Source organism: Chiloscyllium plagiosum, chromosome 18 (genome assembly GCF_004010195.1).
Source record: "Chiloscyllium plagiosum isolate BGI_BamShark_2017 chromosome 18, ASM401019v2, whole genome shotgun sequence".
Taxonomy (NCBI): Eukaryota; Metazoa; Chordata; class Chondrichthyes; order Orectolobiformes; family Hemiscylliidae; genus Chiloscyllium; species Chiloscyllium plagiosum.
In genome coordinates this window covers 19,141,812-19,161,848 of record NC_057727.1, presented here as the reverse complement: position 1 = coordinate 19,161,848, position 20,037 = coordinate 19,141,812, and the positions used below count along the sequence as shown (strand labels likewise).

The following is a 20,037-nucleotide window of genomic DNA, read 5'->3' as shown; positions in this document are numbered from 1 at the left end:
TATGTTTCTTCATATGTAACACAATGTTAAAAGAAGCTCCAGATAACAATATTTCTGCAGATTCTTGGGTTGTCTCCTAGACTGTTGAAACTGATTTTCTTCTGCTGCAGCCAAAGTACAAAGGAAGTGTCTGTGAGGAGTGTGCAGATGAGGAAGCTTACGGCCCTGACTGTGTCTTGGGTAGGAAGATTTTTTTTCTGTAACTTTGAGTTAGAATAATGAAACAAACTTCACTCATTAAGAGTTCAACATTAGCACAAAATTTACGTGTTGCCCAATTTCTTTTCAAATGCCAAAGATCAGTTTTGTCCATTGTAGTTTCTGCAGTAGTTAGATCTAGCAATCGACATAATGAAAACAAAAACATCAAATAAATTGTCTGTATTTTAACCTAATATTGAATAAATTACGGAGAAAACATAAAATATTTAACTTTTCTTCTTAGATACGAATTGTTAAGTTTATTTAGTTGACTTTCTTGGAGATGAGATTGCTCTTTGCAAAACGGGTGATAGCAAATCAGTGGCCAATTTTATACCCAGCCCATATTTGCCCTTTATGTACTTCCCCAAACATAAATGATCCACCATTTTTGTCCAAGGAAGCACTTTTTTTAGTCTGTATTTTTCACCCTTTGTCTGGTCAGTTCAGACTTGCAGACAAGATGACATCAGGGTGATCCATTCTATTTCCTGCCCTCTTTTGTGAGTCACTGGGATGTGTGCCTGTGTATTGGAGCAGTTGCTGTGCAATATTCTAAGTTTCAGTTTACACATATTTCTGTCCTGTTGAAACCAAACTCACTATGCCAAAGAAAAAAATGAATATATTGCCAGAGAGACACTGCATTGTGAGAACTGGCTTAAAATTGCTCATACATGTACTTATGATTCCGAGGAGATGTCCAAATGTGTTGTTGTGACAGCTCAATTGAGGCCAGCTCAATTCCTACATTGATTGATTGTGCAACACAGTAAGCTTTCAGACTGATTGAGACAGCATTATATGCACTGAAAGAAAGCTAGACAAGCATCAAATTTAGGAAAGCAACTTAAGCTAACTGCTGTAAGCAGTCTGATGTAGGGGCAGTTTCCCTGATACTGAAGGTGTTCATAGATTGAGGTAAATCTGCATCATTTCTTTTTATAATCACTGTGTTGCATACAGGAAATATTCAGATACTGTAGCTTGACTGTAGTGTTGCTTTATGGATGAGGCAATAATCTGGCAAAATTAGGGTAGTGGTTATAGAGCTCCTACAGAGCATATAGAGGTCATTCGGCCCAATGAGTCTGTATCGATGCTGCACAGAACATCCCATCCAGACCCACACGCTATCCCCGCATTTCCCATGGCTAACCTACCTAGCCCACCCATTCCTAAACACTATGGGACAACTTAGCATGGTCAATCCATCTCACCTGCACATCTTTGAAATGTAGAAGGAAACAGGAGCACTGGGAGGAAATCCATGCAGACACACGGAGGACGCGCAAACTCTACACAGACAGTCACCCAAAGCTGATGTTGCCTCCTGATGTTGTGAGGCAGCAGTGCTAACCACAGTGCCACCGTGCTGCCCAATCACCTCTTGATCACAGAACATTATTTGTGTATCAACAGCAGGCAGATCGGCTTTTGACAAATTTTGCACGTGTCCTTAAGTTTGTCAGAGAATGACATGTGCTGGCAATCAATGCGTGCCAAACATACCTCTGGGATTAGAGACACAGGACATGATCTTGCATCTCGGATATTAAAAGATACAATCATCCTCAAATGGCTGTAAGCTCTGTTAATAACTTGCAAACATAATTATTTTTTTCCATTTAGAGAACATTTCAGTCCCGCTTCAGATTGGGGAGTAGGACCTTTGAAAGAATGATCAATTAAAATTTAGAACTTATATCAAACAATCATGATAAGTAGCATTGTAAGTTATAATTGTTGTGATTCTTCTTTGTACAGTCAGTATTTGTTGAGTAGAACTACAAAAAACATGAGTGCTGAAAGAACAAGCATCAGTTTGAAGTAATGCATGGCGTGTTCTTGAAGCTACAGTGTATGGGAAAACTAAAATTGTTTAGTGGAAGGAGATATCCATTACTAGAAGTAAAGAGTGAAAAAAATGCACTTGCATTGTGCCTTTACAATCTTAGATTGCACCTTAGTATCAAAGAAATACTGTTGAAGTTACTATTGCAAATAGGAAATATAGCAGCCAACTGAAGTAAGTCAAAGTCGCACAGGGTTCAATGAGATCATGTGCTAATGGATGTAAAACTGCAATGGCCTTACAGCTCATAGGTAATATTAAGTGTATGCCCCACTAAAATATTGAAATTGGGTGAGTTAACCTATCAATGACTCCTAATTTCTCTTTGACAGGAAGTTCTGATGATATTCAAAATAAATGACAATTTTTTCTGAGCTTTTTTGCTTCTGTGTTGGCAAAGGAGGAGTCTTTCTGTTGGAGTGTTAGGATTAGAACTGCATGTAACACAGCCATTCAGTCCATTGAGTACATGTGCTCTCTGTAGAATAACCTAGTCAGTACCATATCTACATTCTATTCAGCAAGTTTATTTCCATTAAGGTCCAGCCATTTACCAATGAAAACATTGATTACTTCCATCACTTACATTGATAGTGAGTTCCAGATCATTACAGTCATTACATAAAATATGCTTGCTAACATCTCCCCTTTTCTCTTCCCCACGACCTTCAATCTGTACCCCTAGTCCTTGTATCAGATGTTAATCAGGGCAACTATTAATTGCCTACCTCGGTTTAAAACTGTCATAATTTTGCTCACCTCTATAAAATCTCCTTCCAATCTCCATTGCGTAACAATCCCCACTTCTCCAGCCCAACCCTGTGTCAAAAATCCTCTAACTCTGGTCTTGTGCCTGCAGAGTAATTCATTCTATTGCATGTGTATACCTGTGTAACACCTTAATCTTGAAGTTTATATTGTCTTGGGGTTTTGTTGGATCTAATAGTGCTGTGTGCTGATGAAATGCCTTTGTTTGTTTAATTGAAGCAGCACTCTGAGAACACTCATTAGGACTCTCATCCCCTTAGCCTGTGCTGCAGCAGGAGTTAGCCAGGCTCCAGAAATGTGCATCTCAAAAAAGTCTTGGCCTTCAGTAAAAAGGCAGCAATAGGGAAAGAAACATATGCGGGATGTTGAATGAACAATGGAGAAATGTTGACTGCCAAAAACTGGACTTCAAAACTTTCATTTTCAGTAACAACAGCAACCTTGCTTTAAGGGCATTCTCAATTAAGTGGGCCATACCTATTTGCCTTTGTTGTGCCCGTTTTGTATGGCCAAGCTCTGCCAACCTCTTGAGATCACCTGATTGTCCAGTAAAAGTAGGGCTTGTGCTCATGATTTCACTTTACTTCCCTCAAGGAAGGTGAATTGCAAAATTAGCCATGCTGCTCATCAGGCACGGAAGATGGAGGCCTGATTTTCAGCAAGACCCCAGACCACTAGTGAAACATTTGAAGCCCCAACTTTGTGAATTAGATGCTGCTTGTGAGACAACAAATTAAAACATAACTATAGTGAATAGATTTACCATTTCAGTCAAATGGGAAATTGTGGAATATGCAGGTTTCTGGTTGGGGATTGGCAAAAAGAAAATGGATCTGTTCATTTTCTTTAAATAAAAATTAATACAGTGTATTCCAAAACATAGAACCCATTTCTTCTAAATCATTATTTATTTTAGATTATGATGCTGTAACATGTTTCTGACCTCATGATGTTTGAACTCACCATTGTGTTCAAGGCAAGTTAAAGTGTTGTTCTAAATGTAATTAAGGAATTTTAAGCCATTAGCTCCCAGTTTCCTGTCAGTACAAAACAATGAACAATACTCCATGTTTTAATGTTAAGAAAGCACAGTTGTGCAATAATTAAGGGACCATTTCTATTCATTAGAAGTGAAAACAGAAACTGCAGGAAATACTCCATTGGTCAGGAAGCATCTGTGGAGAGAGAAAAAGGATAATGACTTTCAATCAGAACTGGAAAATGTTGCAGATGAACAGCTGTTGAATAGATCTAAATTTGGGAAATAGTGGAAAGAATAATTCTTTTATTCAGAGGAAGTTATTCAATGTTTGGCCAGGTTGAGAAAAAGTGGTGGTGAATGGGGAATGTATCCCACTGTGACCTGTCTGACCTTGGCACCTTCACTATTCCAAAAAAAAAATTAGCCTCAGCTCAATGAAAAGTATCTTGGGGCAGTTTTGAGGCAAAGAGATAACCAAAATGGAATCTCAACCCCGACAATACAGTTTGCCACTCATTTAGTGCAAATCGATTTAAATTTTTTTTTCCCTAATTGACCTGTTCAGAGATGTTATTACACACCTTTGGAGCAGGTGTGACTTGAACCAAGCCTCCCAAGTCTGGCATAGGGACACTATCACCACATCACAAAGGTCCTTCATTAATAGCTTTCCATTGCCCAGGCAATTATTAAAATTAATAATTGACAGATTAGATTGCCCAGTAGTATTCCTTAAAGAGGATGCACACCATTGTGGTTGAAAACACTTAATATAGTGACCTCACTTAACAATAATCATCTGAATTGGAATAAACTAGGCATTGTGGAGAATTCAAGCACTGCTTATAGGTTAATTTATTGTTCATTTGCTACTGGAGGTTTTGAAGAGGACATTTGAAGCACGTTGGGAACATTTTGTTGAAACATTACTAACACTTATTCTGAAAATTAGACTTCACCTAAAAAGAGTAAGTACTATGCTGCTCTAATTTTTCTGATAACTTATGGGAGTCACCAGGAGAAAGGCAGTGCTTGAGCATTGGTGTCTTGAGGAGGAATGGGAGGAGATGATGAACCCAGACAGCAAAGGCTGTATGAAAGACTGATAGTCAGGAGCAAAAGACTTTTTCCTTTCCTCAGAAATAGGGTATTCCTCTACTTCTGAATCTTCTCCATCAAAGATCTCCAATATAGAGTCTGAGAACCCATGCTCCACTAAATATGCATCTAATCAACATTTCAGTCCTAAACCAGTAGACAGCTAATTCAGCACCTCTGAGCAGTGTTAAGACTAATCGAGCATGATAATACAAACTTTCAAACAGATGTGTTTCATTAACACAACACCCATTTAGTGTCTGATTCATCCTTTGATCAAAATAACTCTCAGAATTCTACTAACCACTTCACAGCCTTCTGGTCTTATTATTGACTTTAACAACTTCAGACATCAACCATAGTCTGCATTTCCTCTCCCAAAGCAGGAAATGTTAAAAAAAAGGATGTGTGCAGCAGAACAATCATATTTTATTCATTCATAGGATGTGGGCATTGTTGGCTGGGCTAGCATTATTGCCTGCTCCTTGCTGTCCTTGAGAAGGTGGTGGCGATGAGCTGCCTTCTTGATCTGCTGCAGTCCATGTACTGTAGGTAGACCCACAGTTAGGGAGAGAATTCCAGGATGTTGGACCCAGCGACACTGAAGCAACAGTGATATGTTTCCAAATCAGGATGGCGCATGGCTTGGAGGGGAACATGCAATGGGAATCCTCTATTGTAAATGATTGGCAGAGTGTTCTCTGCCCTGATTAACATATATACATCGAGTCATAGAGATGTGCAACACACAAGCAGAGCCTTCGATCCAACTCATCCATGCCAACCAGATATCCTAACCTAATCTAGTCCTGTTTGCCAGCACTTGGCGCATATCCCTCCAAGCCCTTTCTATTCATATACCCATCCAGCTGCCTTTTAAATGCTGTAACTGTACAAGCCTCCACCACTTCCTCTGGCAGTTCATTCCATATAGACACACCACCCTCTGCGTCCCTTTTATTATCTTTCCCCTCTTACACTAAACCTATGCCCTCTAGTTCTAGATTCCCCGACCCCAGGGAAAAGACCTTGTCTATTTATCCTATCCACGTCCCATGATTTTATAAACTCTATAAGGTCATCCCTCAGCCTCTGAAGCTCCAGGGAAAACAGCCCCAGCCAATTCAGCTTCTCCCTCTCGCTCAAGTCCTCCAAACCCGGCAACATTCTTGTAAATCTTTCCTGAACCCTTTCAAGTTTCACAACATCCTTCCAATAGGAAGGAGACCAGAATTGCATGCAATATTCCAAAAGTGGCCTAACTAATGTCCTGTACAGCTGCAACATGACCTCTCAATCAATAGAGGAAAGCAGACCAAACACCTTCTTTACTATATTATCTACTTGTGACTCTACTTTCAAAGAACTATGAAATTGCACTCCAAAGCCTCTTTGTTCAACAGCACTCCCTAGGACCTTACCATTAAGTGTATAAGTCATGCTCTGATTTGATTTTCTAAAATGCAGCACCTCGCATTTATCTAAATTAAACTCCATTTGCCACTCCTCAGCCTATTGGCTCATCTAATCAAGATTCTGTTGTAATATTCCAGCTCCAATGAAGGTTGTTAATGTGCATTGTAAAAGAACTAATAAATGGGCTCAGAGTTATTGCATCTCTAGGTAGCAGTGAATATCATATGATTGAATTTTATATCCAGTTTGAAAGCAAAAAGCATGGGTCTAAAACTAATATTTAAACTTAAGAGGACAACATTATGGGAATGAAAACAAATGTGAGCTGGCATATGAGGCTGGGAGATAGAGAAATAGTGACAGATATTTAAGGGGATATTTCAGAATAAGTACATCCTTACTATAAAGAAAAAAATTACACGGGTGGATCTATCATCCAAGTTTAGGTCTCCTTATTTCAGGAAAGATATAAATCCATTGTTGGCAGTTCAGAGGAGCTTTATGAGATTGATAGTTGGGTTTTCTTCTGAGGAAAGATTGGATTTGTTAATCTTGTTTTTACCAGAGGTTAGAAGAGCAAAGGTAATTTCATTGAAGGCTATAAGGCCTCAATAACATTGATCTGGAAACAATATTTTACTCTGTGGGACACACTTTTAAAATTAGGGATTGCCCGTTTAGTACAGCTTTGGAGCTCTGCCTTATGTTATATAGAGACAGACAGCGGAACCATATCAGCCTTTCTATCTCTTTATTCACAATTCCAGACACTGGTTTAGTATCTTAAGCAAAAAACCTAACAGTTTATTAAATAAACAATAAATTTAGCAGTGAAAAATGAAACACCAAGGTAATCTAATTAATGTCTCTGGTTTAAATGTGAAACAGTTTTCAGCCCCATTCGCACAAAAGACACAGATAAACAAACACAGTTAAGGGATAAGTAGCTTTAGATTAGATTACTTACAGTGTGGAAACAGACCCTTCGGCCCAACAAGTCCACACCGACCCACCGACGAGCAACCCACCCATTCCCCTACATTTACCCCTTTACCTAACACTACGGGCAATTTAGCATGGCTAATTCACCTAACCTGCACATCTTTGGACTGTGGGAGGAAACTGGAGCATCCGGAGGAAACCCACGCAGACACGGGGAGAATGTGCAAACTCCACACAGTCAGTCGCCTGAGTCTGGAATTGAACGCGGATCTCTGGCGCTGTGAGGCAGCAGTGCTAACCACTGTGCTACCGTGCCGCCCACAAATAAAGGAGAAAATAACAAAATTGGCCAGATTACTTTAGTGATTTTCACAATGCATTGTTTTATGGGGCGATACGGTGGCTCAGTGGTTAGCACTGCTGTCTCACAGCGCCAGGGACCCACAATCAATCCTGCCTCAGGTGACTGTCTGTGTGGAGTTTGCACATTCTCCCTGTGTTTGCGTGGGTTTCCTCCGGGTGCTCTGGTTTCCTCCCACAATCCAAAAATGTGCAGTTTAAGTGAATTGGCCATGCTAAATTGCTCATAGTGTATTAGTCAGGGGTAAACAGGGGGAATGGGTCTGGGTGGGTTACTCTTCACAGGGTCAGTGTGGACTTGTTGGGTTGAAGGGCCTGTTTCCATACTGTAGGGAATCTAATCTAATAAGCACAGTTGTGGAGTCCTTAGTTGCTTTTCTAGGAATGTCTATCAGGATCAATTTTTGTTTCACTCAGATACAGGTAATAATATTTCTAATTACGCTTTCTACTCTCTAGGCTTCCACAAGCTGTGAGGGAAGTTAGGCAGGGAGCTTTCAAATCTTCATGCTGTGTCAGCAGCTCAACATTTCTCTTCAAAAAAAAAACTTCATGCCTGGTTCTGCCCTGATAGACAGACCGTCTTTTCCTGAGGTCTCAATTATCATTCAACATCTACTATCTGCTTGTACATAAGATCTCTTCCAGACTAGTTGGAACCAATTCCCAGCTACTGACCTTGTAAATAACCAACTTCCAATATATGCCTCCTTCTTATGTTGATCAGAGCCCCATTATCTTTATTCATTAATTGTTTCCTACTCTTGCCAGTTTTACCCTTCACTCTACTCTATATTGCTTTTTAAAGCCTCCCACTTGCCAATCATTCCTTTACCTGGGAACAGTTTACTCCAATCAACTCTTGAAATTTCTTGTCTGACACCATTAAAATTTGACTTACTCCAATCAAGAAATTTAACTTTTATACAAGGCCTGTCATTTTCATAACTATTTTAAAACTAATAGAATTATGACCACTGGTCCCAAAGTGCTCCTCCAAAGTGCTAACCTTTCAGTCATTTGCCCTGCCATTTTTTCCCAAGAGAAGGACAAGTCTTGGTCCTTCTCTAGTTGGTACACCTACATATTGATAAAGAAAATGTTCTTACATTTCTTAACATCCAAGCCCTTAACATTATAGCAGTCCCAGTCTATGTTTGGAAAGTTAAAAAAGCCCAACTATTACAACCCTATTATTCTTACATATATCTGAGTTCTCTCCACATACTTGTTCTTCAATTTTCCTCTGATTGTTGGGGTTCTGTACTATAATGTAAAACAGCTGATGCTGCCTGGCTTGCTGTGCTCTTCCAGCCTCCTGCTTGTCTACTTTGGATTCCAGCATCTGCAGTTTTTTTGTCTCTAAATTACAATCCCATTAAGGTGATCATCACCTTTTTAGGCCTGAGTTCTATCCATAATCGTGTCTCACAAACTTGATTGAGATTTTTGAAGAAGTAACAAAGAGGATTGATGAAAGCAGAGCGGTGATCATGATCTATATGGACTACAGCAAGGTGTTCGACAAGGTTCTGCATGGCAGACTGGTTAATAAGGTTAGATAAAATGGTATACAGGGAGAACTAGCCACTTGGATACAGAACAGGCTTGGTGGTAGAAGACAGATGGTGGTGGTGGAGGGTTGCTTTTCAGACTGGAGACCTGTGACCAGTGGTGTGCCACTATGATCGGTGCTGGGTACACTGCTTTTTGTTACTTATACAAATAATTTGGATATGAACATAGGAGGTATAGGTAGTAAGTTTGCAGATGATGCCAAAATTAGTGGTGTAGTGAACAGCCAAGAAGGTTACCTCAGAGTACAATAGGATTTGATCAGATAGGCCAATGGGCCAAAGAGTGGCAGATGGAATTTAATTTAGGTGCTGCATTTTGGAAAGGCAAATCAGGACAGGACTTATACACTTAATGGTAAGATCCTGGAGAGTGTTGCTGAACAAAGAGACCTTGGAGTGCAGGTTCATAGTTCCTTGAAAGTGGAGTCACAGATAGATAGGATAGTGAAGAAGGCATTTGGGATGCTTGCAGTTCTAGGTCAGTACATTGAGCAAAGGAGTTCGGAGGTCATGTTGCGGCTGTACAGGACATTCGCACTTTTGGAATACTGTGTTCAATTCCTCTATAGGAAGGATTTTGTGAAACTTGAAAAGGTTTAGAAAAGATTTACAAGGATGTTGTCAGAGTTGGAGGAATTGAGCTATAGGGAGAGGCTGAATAGGTTGGGCTATTTTCCCTGGAGCATTGGAGGCTGAGGGGTGACCTTATAGAGGTTTATAAAATCATGAAGAGCATGGATAGGGTGAATAGTAAAGATTTTTTACCCAGGTATATACTAAAGGCCAAAGGTTTAAGGTGAGAGGGGAATGGTTTAAAAGGGAACTAAGGGGCAACTGTTTCATGCAGAAGGTAGTGCACGTATGGAATGAGCTGCCAGAGAAAGTGGTAGAAGCTGCTATAATTACAACATTTGAAAGGCATCTGGATTGGTATATGAATAGGAAGGGTTTCAAGGGATATGGGCAAAATGCTGGCAAATGGGACTAGATTAATTTAGGATTTCTGGTCGGTATGGACAAGTTGGAGCAAAGGTTCTATTTCCATGCTGTATATCTCTATGACTATATAGCTTCATTGGATGATCCCTCAGAAATATCCTAAGTATAGCAGTAATGTTTTCCTTAATCAAAAACACCACTCCCCCTCCTCTCTGACCTCCCTTTTTATCCTTTCTATAGCATTTAAACCCTGGAACATTGAGCTGCCAATCCTGTTCCTTCCTCAGCCATATTTCTGTAGTAGCTATAGTGTTCCAGTCTCATGTTCCCATACATGCCTTACCTTCATCTGCCTCAACCGTTTCCCTAATTATGTTGTTCTTACCGATGTGTATAACAACTTCTGGCTTCTCACTGTCACCTTTGACAATATGCTGCAACTGTTTTGAGACGACCTTGATTCTGGCACCAGGGAGGCAATATACCATCCTGAATTCACCATCATAGCCACGAAATCTCCTGTCTGGAGAATTCCCTGCCAGGAGAGTTCCCTATAACTCTTGCTCTTTTGAATCTTGAGAAACCCCGCTTAAATTTAATTTATTCTTGGTGCTCAAGGTCTGATTAGAGAGGAATAGCCACAGGAGACTTCTGCATTTCTTTCCTATCTCTCCTGACAGTCAGCCATCTATCTATTTGACAGTAGCTGCAGTGTGACCACCTTTCTAAATCTATATCACACTGTGTGCCTCTTGTATACTCCTCAGTGACTTTAACTGTGACTCCAGCTGTATCCTAACAGTCTGATATGAGACAGTTCCAAACACACCTCCTGCATAGTCTTGAAGGACAGTCAACTGTTCCCAAATCTCCCACATCTGACAAGAGGAGCATACCACTCTGTTGACTGCCATAATTGTCCCGTAAAATTTACTCATTTAGATTTCCCTGAAATAACGCACACTTTTATCATCCAGCATTTGCAGACGGATTACTGCTGTCACACTATGCTGGGAGAACTTAAAAAATGATATATTTTAACACATAAAAGAAGAAACTGTAAAAAAGCACCCTTTTTAACAAAAAAAACTACCTTACCATTCTCTTTCCTTTTTAATTTTAAGCATGCAAAAGAGAAAAGAAAATTGAAATGTCAAAGTCCATTACTTAGCTGAAACTCCCAGCAAATGAAAATAGCCTCCTCCTCAAATCCTCTATCAGTCAGCTCTCAAATCTCCAGATCTGTAGAATGGAATATCACTCTCTGATCCCTGAACTGCTACTATCAAAACCCCGACAAGCAAGTTGAAAAGATTAATCTTCCGGGTTTCATGGAAACAACAACACAAAAAAAAACTCTCTCTGTGGATCCATTAACTCCCCGAAACATGTGGACAAGCCTCTTCCACAAGCTTAATGTTATCCAATCTCTCCACCCTTACCTTTTGCTTTGTTACTTTTGTTTTGCACTTAAAAGTTCAAAAAATAATTTTAAATAAGAACTTTTCTGCTCTGCTCTAGAAATACCAAAGGAAAACCCAAGAAAGACTTTCAAACTCAGGAGTAGCTGCAAGATCCACACTATGCTCCATTCACTATTTTTGAAGCACATAAAGGGTGTAGGGGAATTCTTAAGAGGGAAGTCAGGAGAACAAAAAGGGGATATGAGATAACCTTAGCAGATAAGGTTAAGGATAATCCAGAGATTCTACAAGAACTTTAAGAGCTAAAGAGCAACTAGGGAGAGAATAGGACCCTCAACGAGAGAACCACAGGAGATGGGAAAGGTACTAGTTGAACATTTCTCATCAGTTTTTACTGTGGAGGAAGAAATGGAGGTTAGGAAACTCAGGGAAATAAATATTGAATTCTTGAAAACAGTCCACATTACAGAAGAGGAAGTGCTGAAGGTTTTATAAAACATAAATATGGATAGATCTCTAGGATCTAATCAAGTGTATCCAGGGACGTTATGAGAAGTTAGGGAAGAAATCGCAAGGCCTCTAGCAGAGATATTTGTATCATTAACAGCCAAGGGTGAGGTGCCGGAGAGCTGGAGGGTGGCTAACATTTGATTATTTAAGGCTGCAAGGAGTAGCCTGGGAATGATAGATCTGTGAGTTTGAAATTGGTAAGTTGTTGGAGGGGATTCTGAGAGATAGGATTTCTATGCATTTGGTGAGGCAAGGACTGATTAGGGATAGTCAGCATGGCCTAGTGCATGGGAAATTGTGTTTCACAAACTTAATTGTGTTTTTTGAGCACACAGTCAAAAAGATTGATGAGGGCAGAGCAGTAGACATTGTCTACATGGACTTTAGTAAAGCCTTTGACAAAGTTCCACCTAGTAAACTAATTAGTAAAATTGGATTCCGTGGGATTCAGGGAGAGCTTGCCAATCGGATTCAAAATTGGCTTGATTTTAGGAGACAGAGGGTGGTGGTGGAGCGTTGCTTTCCAGACTGGAAGCCTGTGACCAGTGGGATTCTGCAGGGATCAGTGCCAGGTCCACTTTTGTTTGTAATTTATGTAAGTAAGTTGGATGAGAATTAAGGAGGCAAGGTTAGTAAGTTTGCAGATGACACCAAAGTTGGTGGTTTGGTGAACTGAAGAAGGTTACCTAAGATTATAAAGGAATATTGATTAATAGGACCAGTGGGCTGAGGAGTGCAGATAGGAGTTTAATTTGGATAAATGTGAGGTCTTGCATTTTGGTAAAACAAAAAGGACAACACTTAGATAGTTAATGGTGGGGCCCTGAGTAGTGCTGTCGAACAGACTGACCTAGGTACATAGTTCTTTGAAAGTTACATCACAGGTAGACAGGGTGGTTAAGAAAAGAATTTAGCATGCTTGCCCTCATTGAGTATAGGAGTTGAGATGTCATGTCAAAGTTATACAGAATATTGGTGAGGCCACTTTTGGAGTGGTGTGTACAGTTCTGGTCACTCTGCTATAGAAAGGATATTATTAAATTGGAGAGGGTTCATAAAATATTTACCAGGATGTTGCCAGAACTGGAGTTATAAGGATAGGCTGAGACTTTTTTCCACTGGTGAGGAGGAGATTGAAGGGTGACCTTATTGAGGTTTATAATGTCATGAGGGGCATAGATAAGGAGAATAGCAAAGGCCTTTCCCCTAGGGAGGGTGAGTTCAAAACTAGGGTATATATTTTTAAGGTGAGAGAAGAAAAAGTTTAAAAGGTACCTGAGGGGCAATGTTTTAATACAAAGGGTGGTTTAAATGTGAAATGAACTGCCAGATGAAATGGTAGGTGCAGGTACAGTTATGGCATTTAAAAGACACTTAGTACATGAATAGAAAACATTTAAAGAGATGTGGGCCAAGTGCGGGTAAATTTAGTTTAGTTTGGGAAACTTTTGGCATGGGCCAGTTGGGCTGAAGGGTCTGTTTCCATGTTATATGACTGTAAGACTCTGTAGGTCAATGACTGATTAAACACAGTGCTCTTCCCAGGGTCACTATGTCTGTAGGAATCCTTAATCCAGAATTAATTAACCTCCAGGTCTAACCTCACAAGCAAACAAAAGTTTGTTCAATCTATTCTTTTTCTTTTACCACAACCTGTTTCCCAAAGTGCACAAATTATCTTCAGCTTAAAATCCCCAGTTCACAGCTCCAATGCAAAGTTGATAAAAGAGTGAAAATAAAAATAACAAAAAATCTGCAAAGGTTCTAACATTTAGGAAGCATTGGAAACACTGTCATTGAATAATCTTATGATGGAATTGGATGGATTCTTGTTGGGAAAGGAAATTGTGGGTATTGGAGAAAGATGGGAATGAGGAAGTTGTAACATAAACAGAACAGCTATGATCTTACTGAATGGCAAAGCAGTCTTGAAGGGCCAAATAGTCTACTCCTCCTGATTCATGTGGTTATAATGGTTGGAGAGCTTCAGCTTATGCTTCTTTCTACATAGATAAATTTCTGACCTGCTGAAAACTTTCAGCATTTATTGCTTTTACTTTAGATTGCCAGCATCTGCAGTATTATATGCTTTGCTCTGTTCATTGGAAGTGTGAGTGACATTGGGTCATTGTTAATACAATCAGCATTCTGAGTGATGGTTGTAGTTCTGCAAAGCACTGAAGTCCCTGCTCAGATCATTTGATGCAATTCAAAACTCTTTGGCTCCATTCTGCAAATATATTCTGGCCCCTGAGGTTCACAGTCCATTTCATAATGTTGCAAATATTTTGCCTTACAATATTGAACTTAAATCTAATAAAATAACCATTATTGATGACAGATAGTGAATGAAACAACAAGTTTAGTTTAGGGGTTTATTGTGCTAGTTTCAACACCTTCAATTTGCCTTGTTTCAGAACAATTAATGGAAGGTAAACCTTAATCTCTGCAATCTAAATGAATATCTCCTGTAGTGGTTGGATGCCATGTAATTAAATAATTTCTTGGCCAGGATTCCTTGGATAGTGGGAACAGTTCAAAAGACAAATCAGTTTTCTTGGCTTTGATTTTTTTTTGCCAAGTTGTGTTGATTTGGCAGCCCTTCAAAAATGGTGGACCATTCCTCATTGTAGAATTGCTGATTCCCATTGCTGAGGTTTCCAAAATCCATCAGCATTTTAAGGCTGCAAACTGGTATGGGTCATGATGCTGCACCCAGCACTGTCAACCAGGCCAGCTGCATTACAGAGAGAGGCCTGTCCTGCTCATTCACAATTTTCATGGACTAGCCTCAGCTTTTAAAGGATTAGTGTTTCGTAGCACATTTGTAGCACCGTGGGTTGCACGGTGGCACAGTGGTTAGCATTGCTACCTCACAGCGCCAGAGATCTGGGTTCAATTCCTGCCTCAAGCAACTGTCTGTGTGGAGTTTGTACATTCTCTGCGTGTTTGCGTGGGTTTCCTCCGGGTGCCTCCGGTTTCCTCCCACAGTCCAAAAATGTGCAGGTTAGGTGAATTGGCCATGCTAAATTGCCCCTGGTGTTAGATGAAGGAGTAAATGTAGGGGAATGGGTCTGGGTGGGTTGCTCTTCGGAGGGTCGGTGTGGACTTATTGGGCCGAAGGGCCTGTTTCCACACTCTAAGTAATCTAATCTAATCAGAAATGTGATGAACACTAGTCTGTGAGATAATTGTTTTAAAGTTAATGTCAAAAGGTCCTCCTTCTGCCACCCCCTTTTATTGTATACCATGCCAACCAACCAACCTTCATGAGCCCTTATTCCTCATCTTTCACATGCCAGACTAATTATAAGCCAAGCCTCATTGTCCATTCTTGACTGAGAGCGCAGACATCCAATACTCTGTCATCTGAGCCCATGCTTGATTGACAGCTGTGGCTGTCTGATCTCCTCTGTTAATTCCCCTGTATTTATTTACATGAAATTACAAAGATGCAAGAGCTTGAGGTTTCTGCTGTTGATACTTGGTACATAAATGCAAAAGTCTGGTTAATTGTCAGTTTTATTTGTAGTATAAAAAAAGAGTTTTTTTGACAAAAATGGCAAATAATGAATGTGTTAATTTTAAAATTCATTTTACAAATAATGTTGGTTTTATAGTTTGTTGCTTCGATACAGGGAGTGACTTGTGATAGAAAAGCAATGCACGGTTGCATGGGAGGCCATGGCATTAGGGGACCATAGCCTGGCAACAAGGGTGCATGACTATGAGTGGAAGGGCATTGATTCTCATGGGTGTTATGAGGGTTTTGGGTTTGTGGGAGCATAGCCTAGCATGGAGAGTGTGAGAGGACCTGGTGAGAGTGCTGAGGGCATAAGATGGGATGGATGGGGCATGATGTGTTCATGGGATGTGGGGTCCAGGAGGCCATTTTAAATTTTAACTATCAACTATAACACCAGAGTGGGTGCCCTTGTCTGGCTCTACAAACACAATCATGATTTGCACCCACCCCCCGACCATGACGATCCTCTCTTTTTTGACACTTGCTCCTGAGACGGGGTTGCTTGGCCAGGAATCATCCTTTCTCCTGGTACCTGTCTCAAGGATGAAACACCGAGCCCTTGTTCTTAATTCAGGCTGAAATTTGTATGCCTTACTGACTGAGTACTGTCAGAGGCTTAACTTTCAGTTGAGACATTAAACATAGCTCCTTGAAGATGAGAGTAAATGATCTCATAGCACAATTTGAAGGCTAGCATGAGGAATTCCCCTACTGTCTGGTAACCAATTTTCCCTCAATTTCCACAATCAAACCAGACTATTTAATTGTTCATCTCTGACTCTGAGATGCGATGTAGGAAAATTATAATCAAACTTACAAACTATTTCTTTGGCAATGTAGTGCTTTCGATGATCTTTTGTGAAAGTTGATAAAGAAATGCCAATTCTTTTGTTTTCTGTTTAATTGTAGTCTGCTCTTGGCAACTTTGACTGTAAATGTGTTTATGGAGGAGAAGTTGGAGCAAAACAAATTGACATTTATGCTCATCAGTGCTATGATAATGAACATTTTCTCAAATTTTCCATTTACTATCAATATCCAACTATCCCAGAGGTGTCAAAGAGTTCAAGGACATGAGTGTGTACTCCAGGCTATCAAAATATGATGGAATCCATTTGAATAAAACATTAAAACTGAGGCTGTCTAATGTGGGCATAACCATGGGACTAGAGAAAGTGCAATAAGTTTCCTGGCTAACATTTATTCTTCAACTGAAATCACTAGAAATCAAACCAACTGATCATGACATCTGTGGGATATTGCCACTGTTTCCCCACATTACAACAGTGACTTTACTTCAACAATACAGCATGGAAACAGATCCTTCAGTCCAACTCGTCCATACCGACCAGATTTCCCAACCCAATCTAGTCCCAACTGCCAGCACCCGGCCCATATTTGGATACTTGTGGGGGGGATGACTTACCAGGGGTAAGTAACGGGGCTCAGGTCTCTGGCACGGAGCCTGTCCCCGTTACTCAGCGGGATATCTCAGTCTGCAACTCAAATTGTGAATGTAAACCTACCCATTCAGGTGGATCATGAAATCATACAACACAGAAAGAGACCTTTTGGTCCAACTCATCCATGTAGACCAGACGTTCAAATCTGACCTAGTCCCATTTGCCACCATTTGGCTGGTATCCCTCTAGATCCTTCCTATTCATGTACATGTCCAGATGCCTTTTAAATGTGGTAATTGTACCAGCCTTCACTAATTCCTCTGGCAGTTCCTTCCATACAGGCACTGTCCTCTGGATGAAAAAGTTACACCTCAGGTCCTTTTAAAATCTTTCCACTCTCACCTTAGACCTATGCCTTCTAATTTTGGACTCTCCTACCCGAGGAAAAAGATCTTTGCTATTCATCAAATGCATGCCCCTCATGATTTTATAAACTTTGATAAGGTCACTCCTCAGTCTTTAATGTTCCAGCGGAAAAAAGCCCCAGCCTATTCAACCTCTCCCTATAGCTCAAACCCTCCAGTACTAGCAACATCCTTGTAAACCTTTTCTGCACCCTCTCAAGTTTGATAACATCCTTCCTATAGAAGGTATGTTAATTAATTCAAGTATTCACAAATTTTAAAAGTTTGAATCCTGTTTTAAGTATCCTGACTTGAACTAAATGTTCTCTGCAGGCTGTGTAAATGTAAATTGGCATATGCTTCTTCACAGTAAAAACCAAAGATGCTTACAGCTAAGTACTTAAAAGGAGTAGTTTCTTTACGCATGAGGCTTGTTAACATACGGAACAGGCTACCAGCTCAAGCAATGTGTGCCAACTCACTTAAAATGATCTTATTGCAAATAGCTGCATGCCTGAGGTGTGAGGGAAGTGAACACAGTCTGTGCAAGAAAAAAAAAGTAAATGATTGAAGAGCAACATTGTTAGCCATATGGTTATAAGTTCCTAAACCTATCTCTGCACTTATTATTAGGCAAGTACAAGGTTACAGAGTCATTACATTTGAAAATAGCACAAACATGTTGGATTTTGTGCCACTTTGTTTTCTTCATTGTCTGCAACAGCGTTTATTGCCTATTCAAAGTTGTCCTGGAGAAGATGGTGGTGAGCTTCCTTGAACCATTGTGATTCATTAGGGAAAGTAGACCCACAATATGATGTGGAGGGAGCTCCAGGATTTTTAACCAGTGACACTAAAGGAACAACATTATATTTCCAAGCCAGGATGGTGAATGTCTTGAAGGGAAACTTGCAGATGATGGTACTCGCATGCACTGGTCCTTCTAGACAGGAACGGCTGCGGATTTAGAAGATGGCGACTAAGGAGTCTTGGTGAATTTTTGCAATGTATTTATAGATGGTACACACTGCTGCTACTTAGCTTTTGTAGTGGAGGGGGTGAATGCTGGTGGATGTGGTGCCAATCAACCAGCCTGTTTTATCCTGGAAAGGAGGGTTCTTGTGACATAGTGATCAGAAACATAGAAATATCAAATTTTACAGTACAGAAAGAAGCTATTTGACCCATTATGACTCTACTGGCTCCCAAAAGAACTGCGAATGGCTGTGAATGAATTTGTTCGGCTTCAATGGGAAATTATGCTTGATTAGCATTGATTACTTTTCTGGACAGCTTTAATTTAAATAATTGTGTATTATATTATTAAAAATGTCAGTAAATATCAAGAGTTTCTTTTTCAGCTCATAGAATTTCATTTTATTGGCTTTTATTGGTAGAGGAATTGAGTTCCGGAGTCCTGAGGTCATGTTGCAGTTGTGTAAGACTCTGGTGCGGCCGCATCTGGAATATTGTGTGCAGTTTTGGTTGCCATACTATAGGAAGGATGTGGAGGGATTGGAACGGGTGCAGAGGAGGTTTACCAGGATGTTGCCTGGTATGGAAGGAAAATCGTATGAGGAAAGACTGAGGCACTTGGGGCTGTTTTCACTAGAGAAAAGAAGGTTTAGGGGTGACTTGATTGAGGTGTACAAGATGATTAGGGGGTTAGATAGGGTAGACAGTATGAAGTTGAAACTTTATTGCTGGAACAGCACAGCAGGTCAGGCAGCATCCAGGGAACAGGAGATTCGACGTTTCGGGCACAGGCCCTTCTTCAGGAAGGTATATGGAGGATAGTGGGTTAGTGTAGTTTAGGTGGGCTTGGATCGGCGCAACATCGAGGGCCCAAGGGCCTGTACTGCGCTGTATTCTTCTATGTTCTATGTTCTATGTTCATATCCCTGCAAATCCTTCCTATTCATATACCCATCTGGATGCCTTTTAAATGTTGCAATTGTACCAGCCTCCACCACTTCCTCTGGCAGCTCATTCCATACACGTACAACCCTCTGTGTGAAAGTGTTGCCTCTTAGATCTCTTATATATCTTTCCCCTCTCACCCTATGTCCTCTAGTTCTGGACTCCTTGACCCCAGGGAAGAGACTTTGTCTATTTATCCTATCTATGCCCCTCATGATTTTATAAACCTCTATAAGGTCACACCCCAGCCTGCGACACTCTAGGGAAAACAGCCCCAGACTATTCAACCTCTCCCTATAGCTCAAATCCTCCAACCCAAGCAACATCCTTGTAAATCTTTTCTGAACCCTTTCAAGTTTCACAACATCCTTTAGACAGGAAGACCAGAATTGCACACAATATTGAAAAAGTGGCCTAACCAATGTCCTGTACAACCGCAACATGACCTGTACTCAATATTCTGACCAATAAAGGAAAGCATACCAAACGTCTTCCTCACTATCCTATCCACCTGCAATTCCATTTTCAAGGAGCTATGAACCTGCACTCCAAGGTCTCAGTTCAGCAACACTCCCTAGGACCTTACCATTAAATGTATAAGTCCTGGTAAGATGTGCTTTCCCAAAATGCAGTACCTCACATTTATCTAAATTAAACTCCATCTGCCACTTCTCTGCACATTGGCCCATCTTATCAAGATCCCATTGTAATT

General features: G+C 40.4%; 1 protein-coding gene across 1 annotated transcript in view; it reads left to right on the top strand.

Moving 5' to 3' along the window:
* stab1 (stabilin 1) overlaps positions 1–20,037 on the top strand; it is a 273,869-nt gene that overhangs the window by 23,846 nt on the left and 229,986 nt on the right. Inside the window, exon 5 of the mRNA XM_043707873.1 lies at positions 111–180. Coding sequence (XP_043563808.1) covers positions 111–180 — 70 coding nt within the window. The remainder of the gene's footprint in view (positions 1–110; positions 181–20,037) is intronic.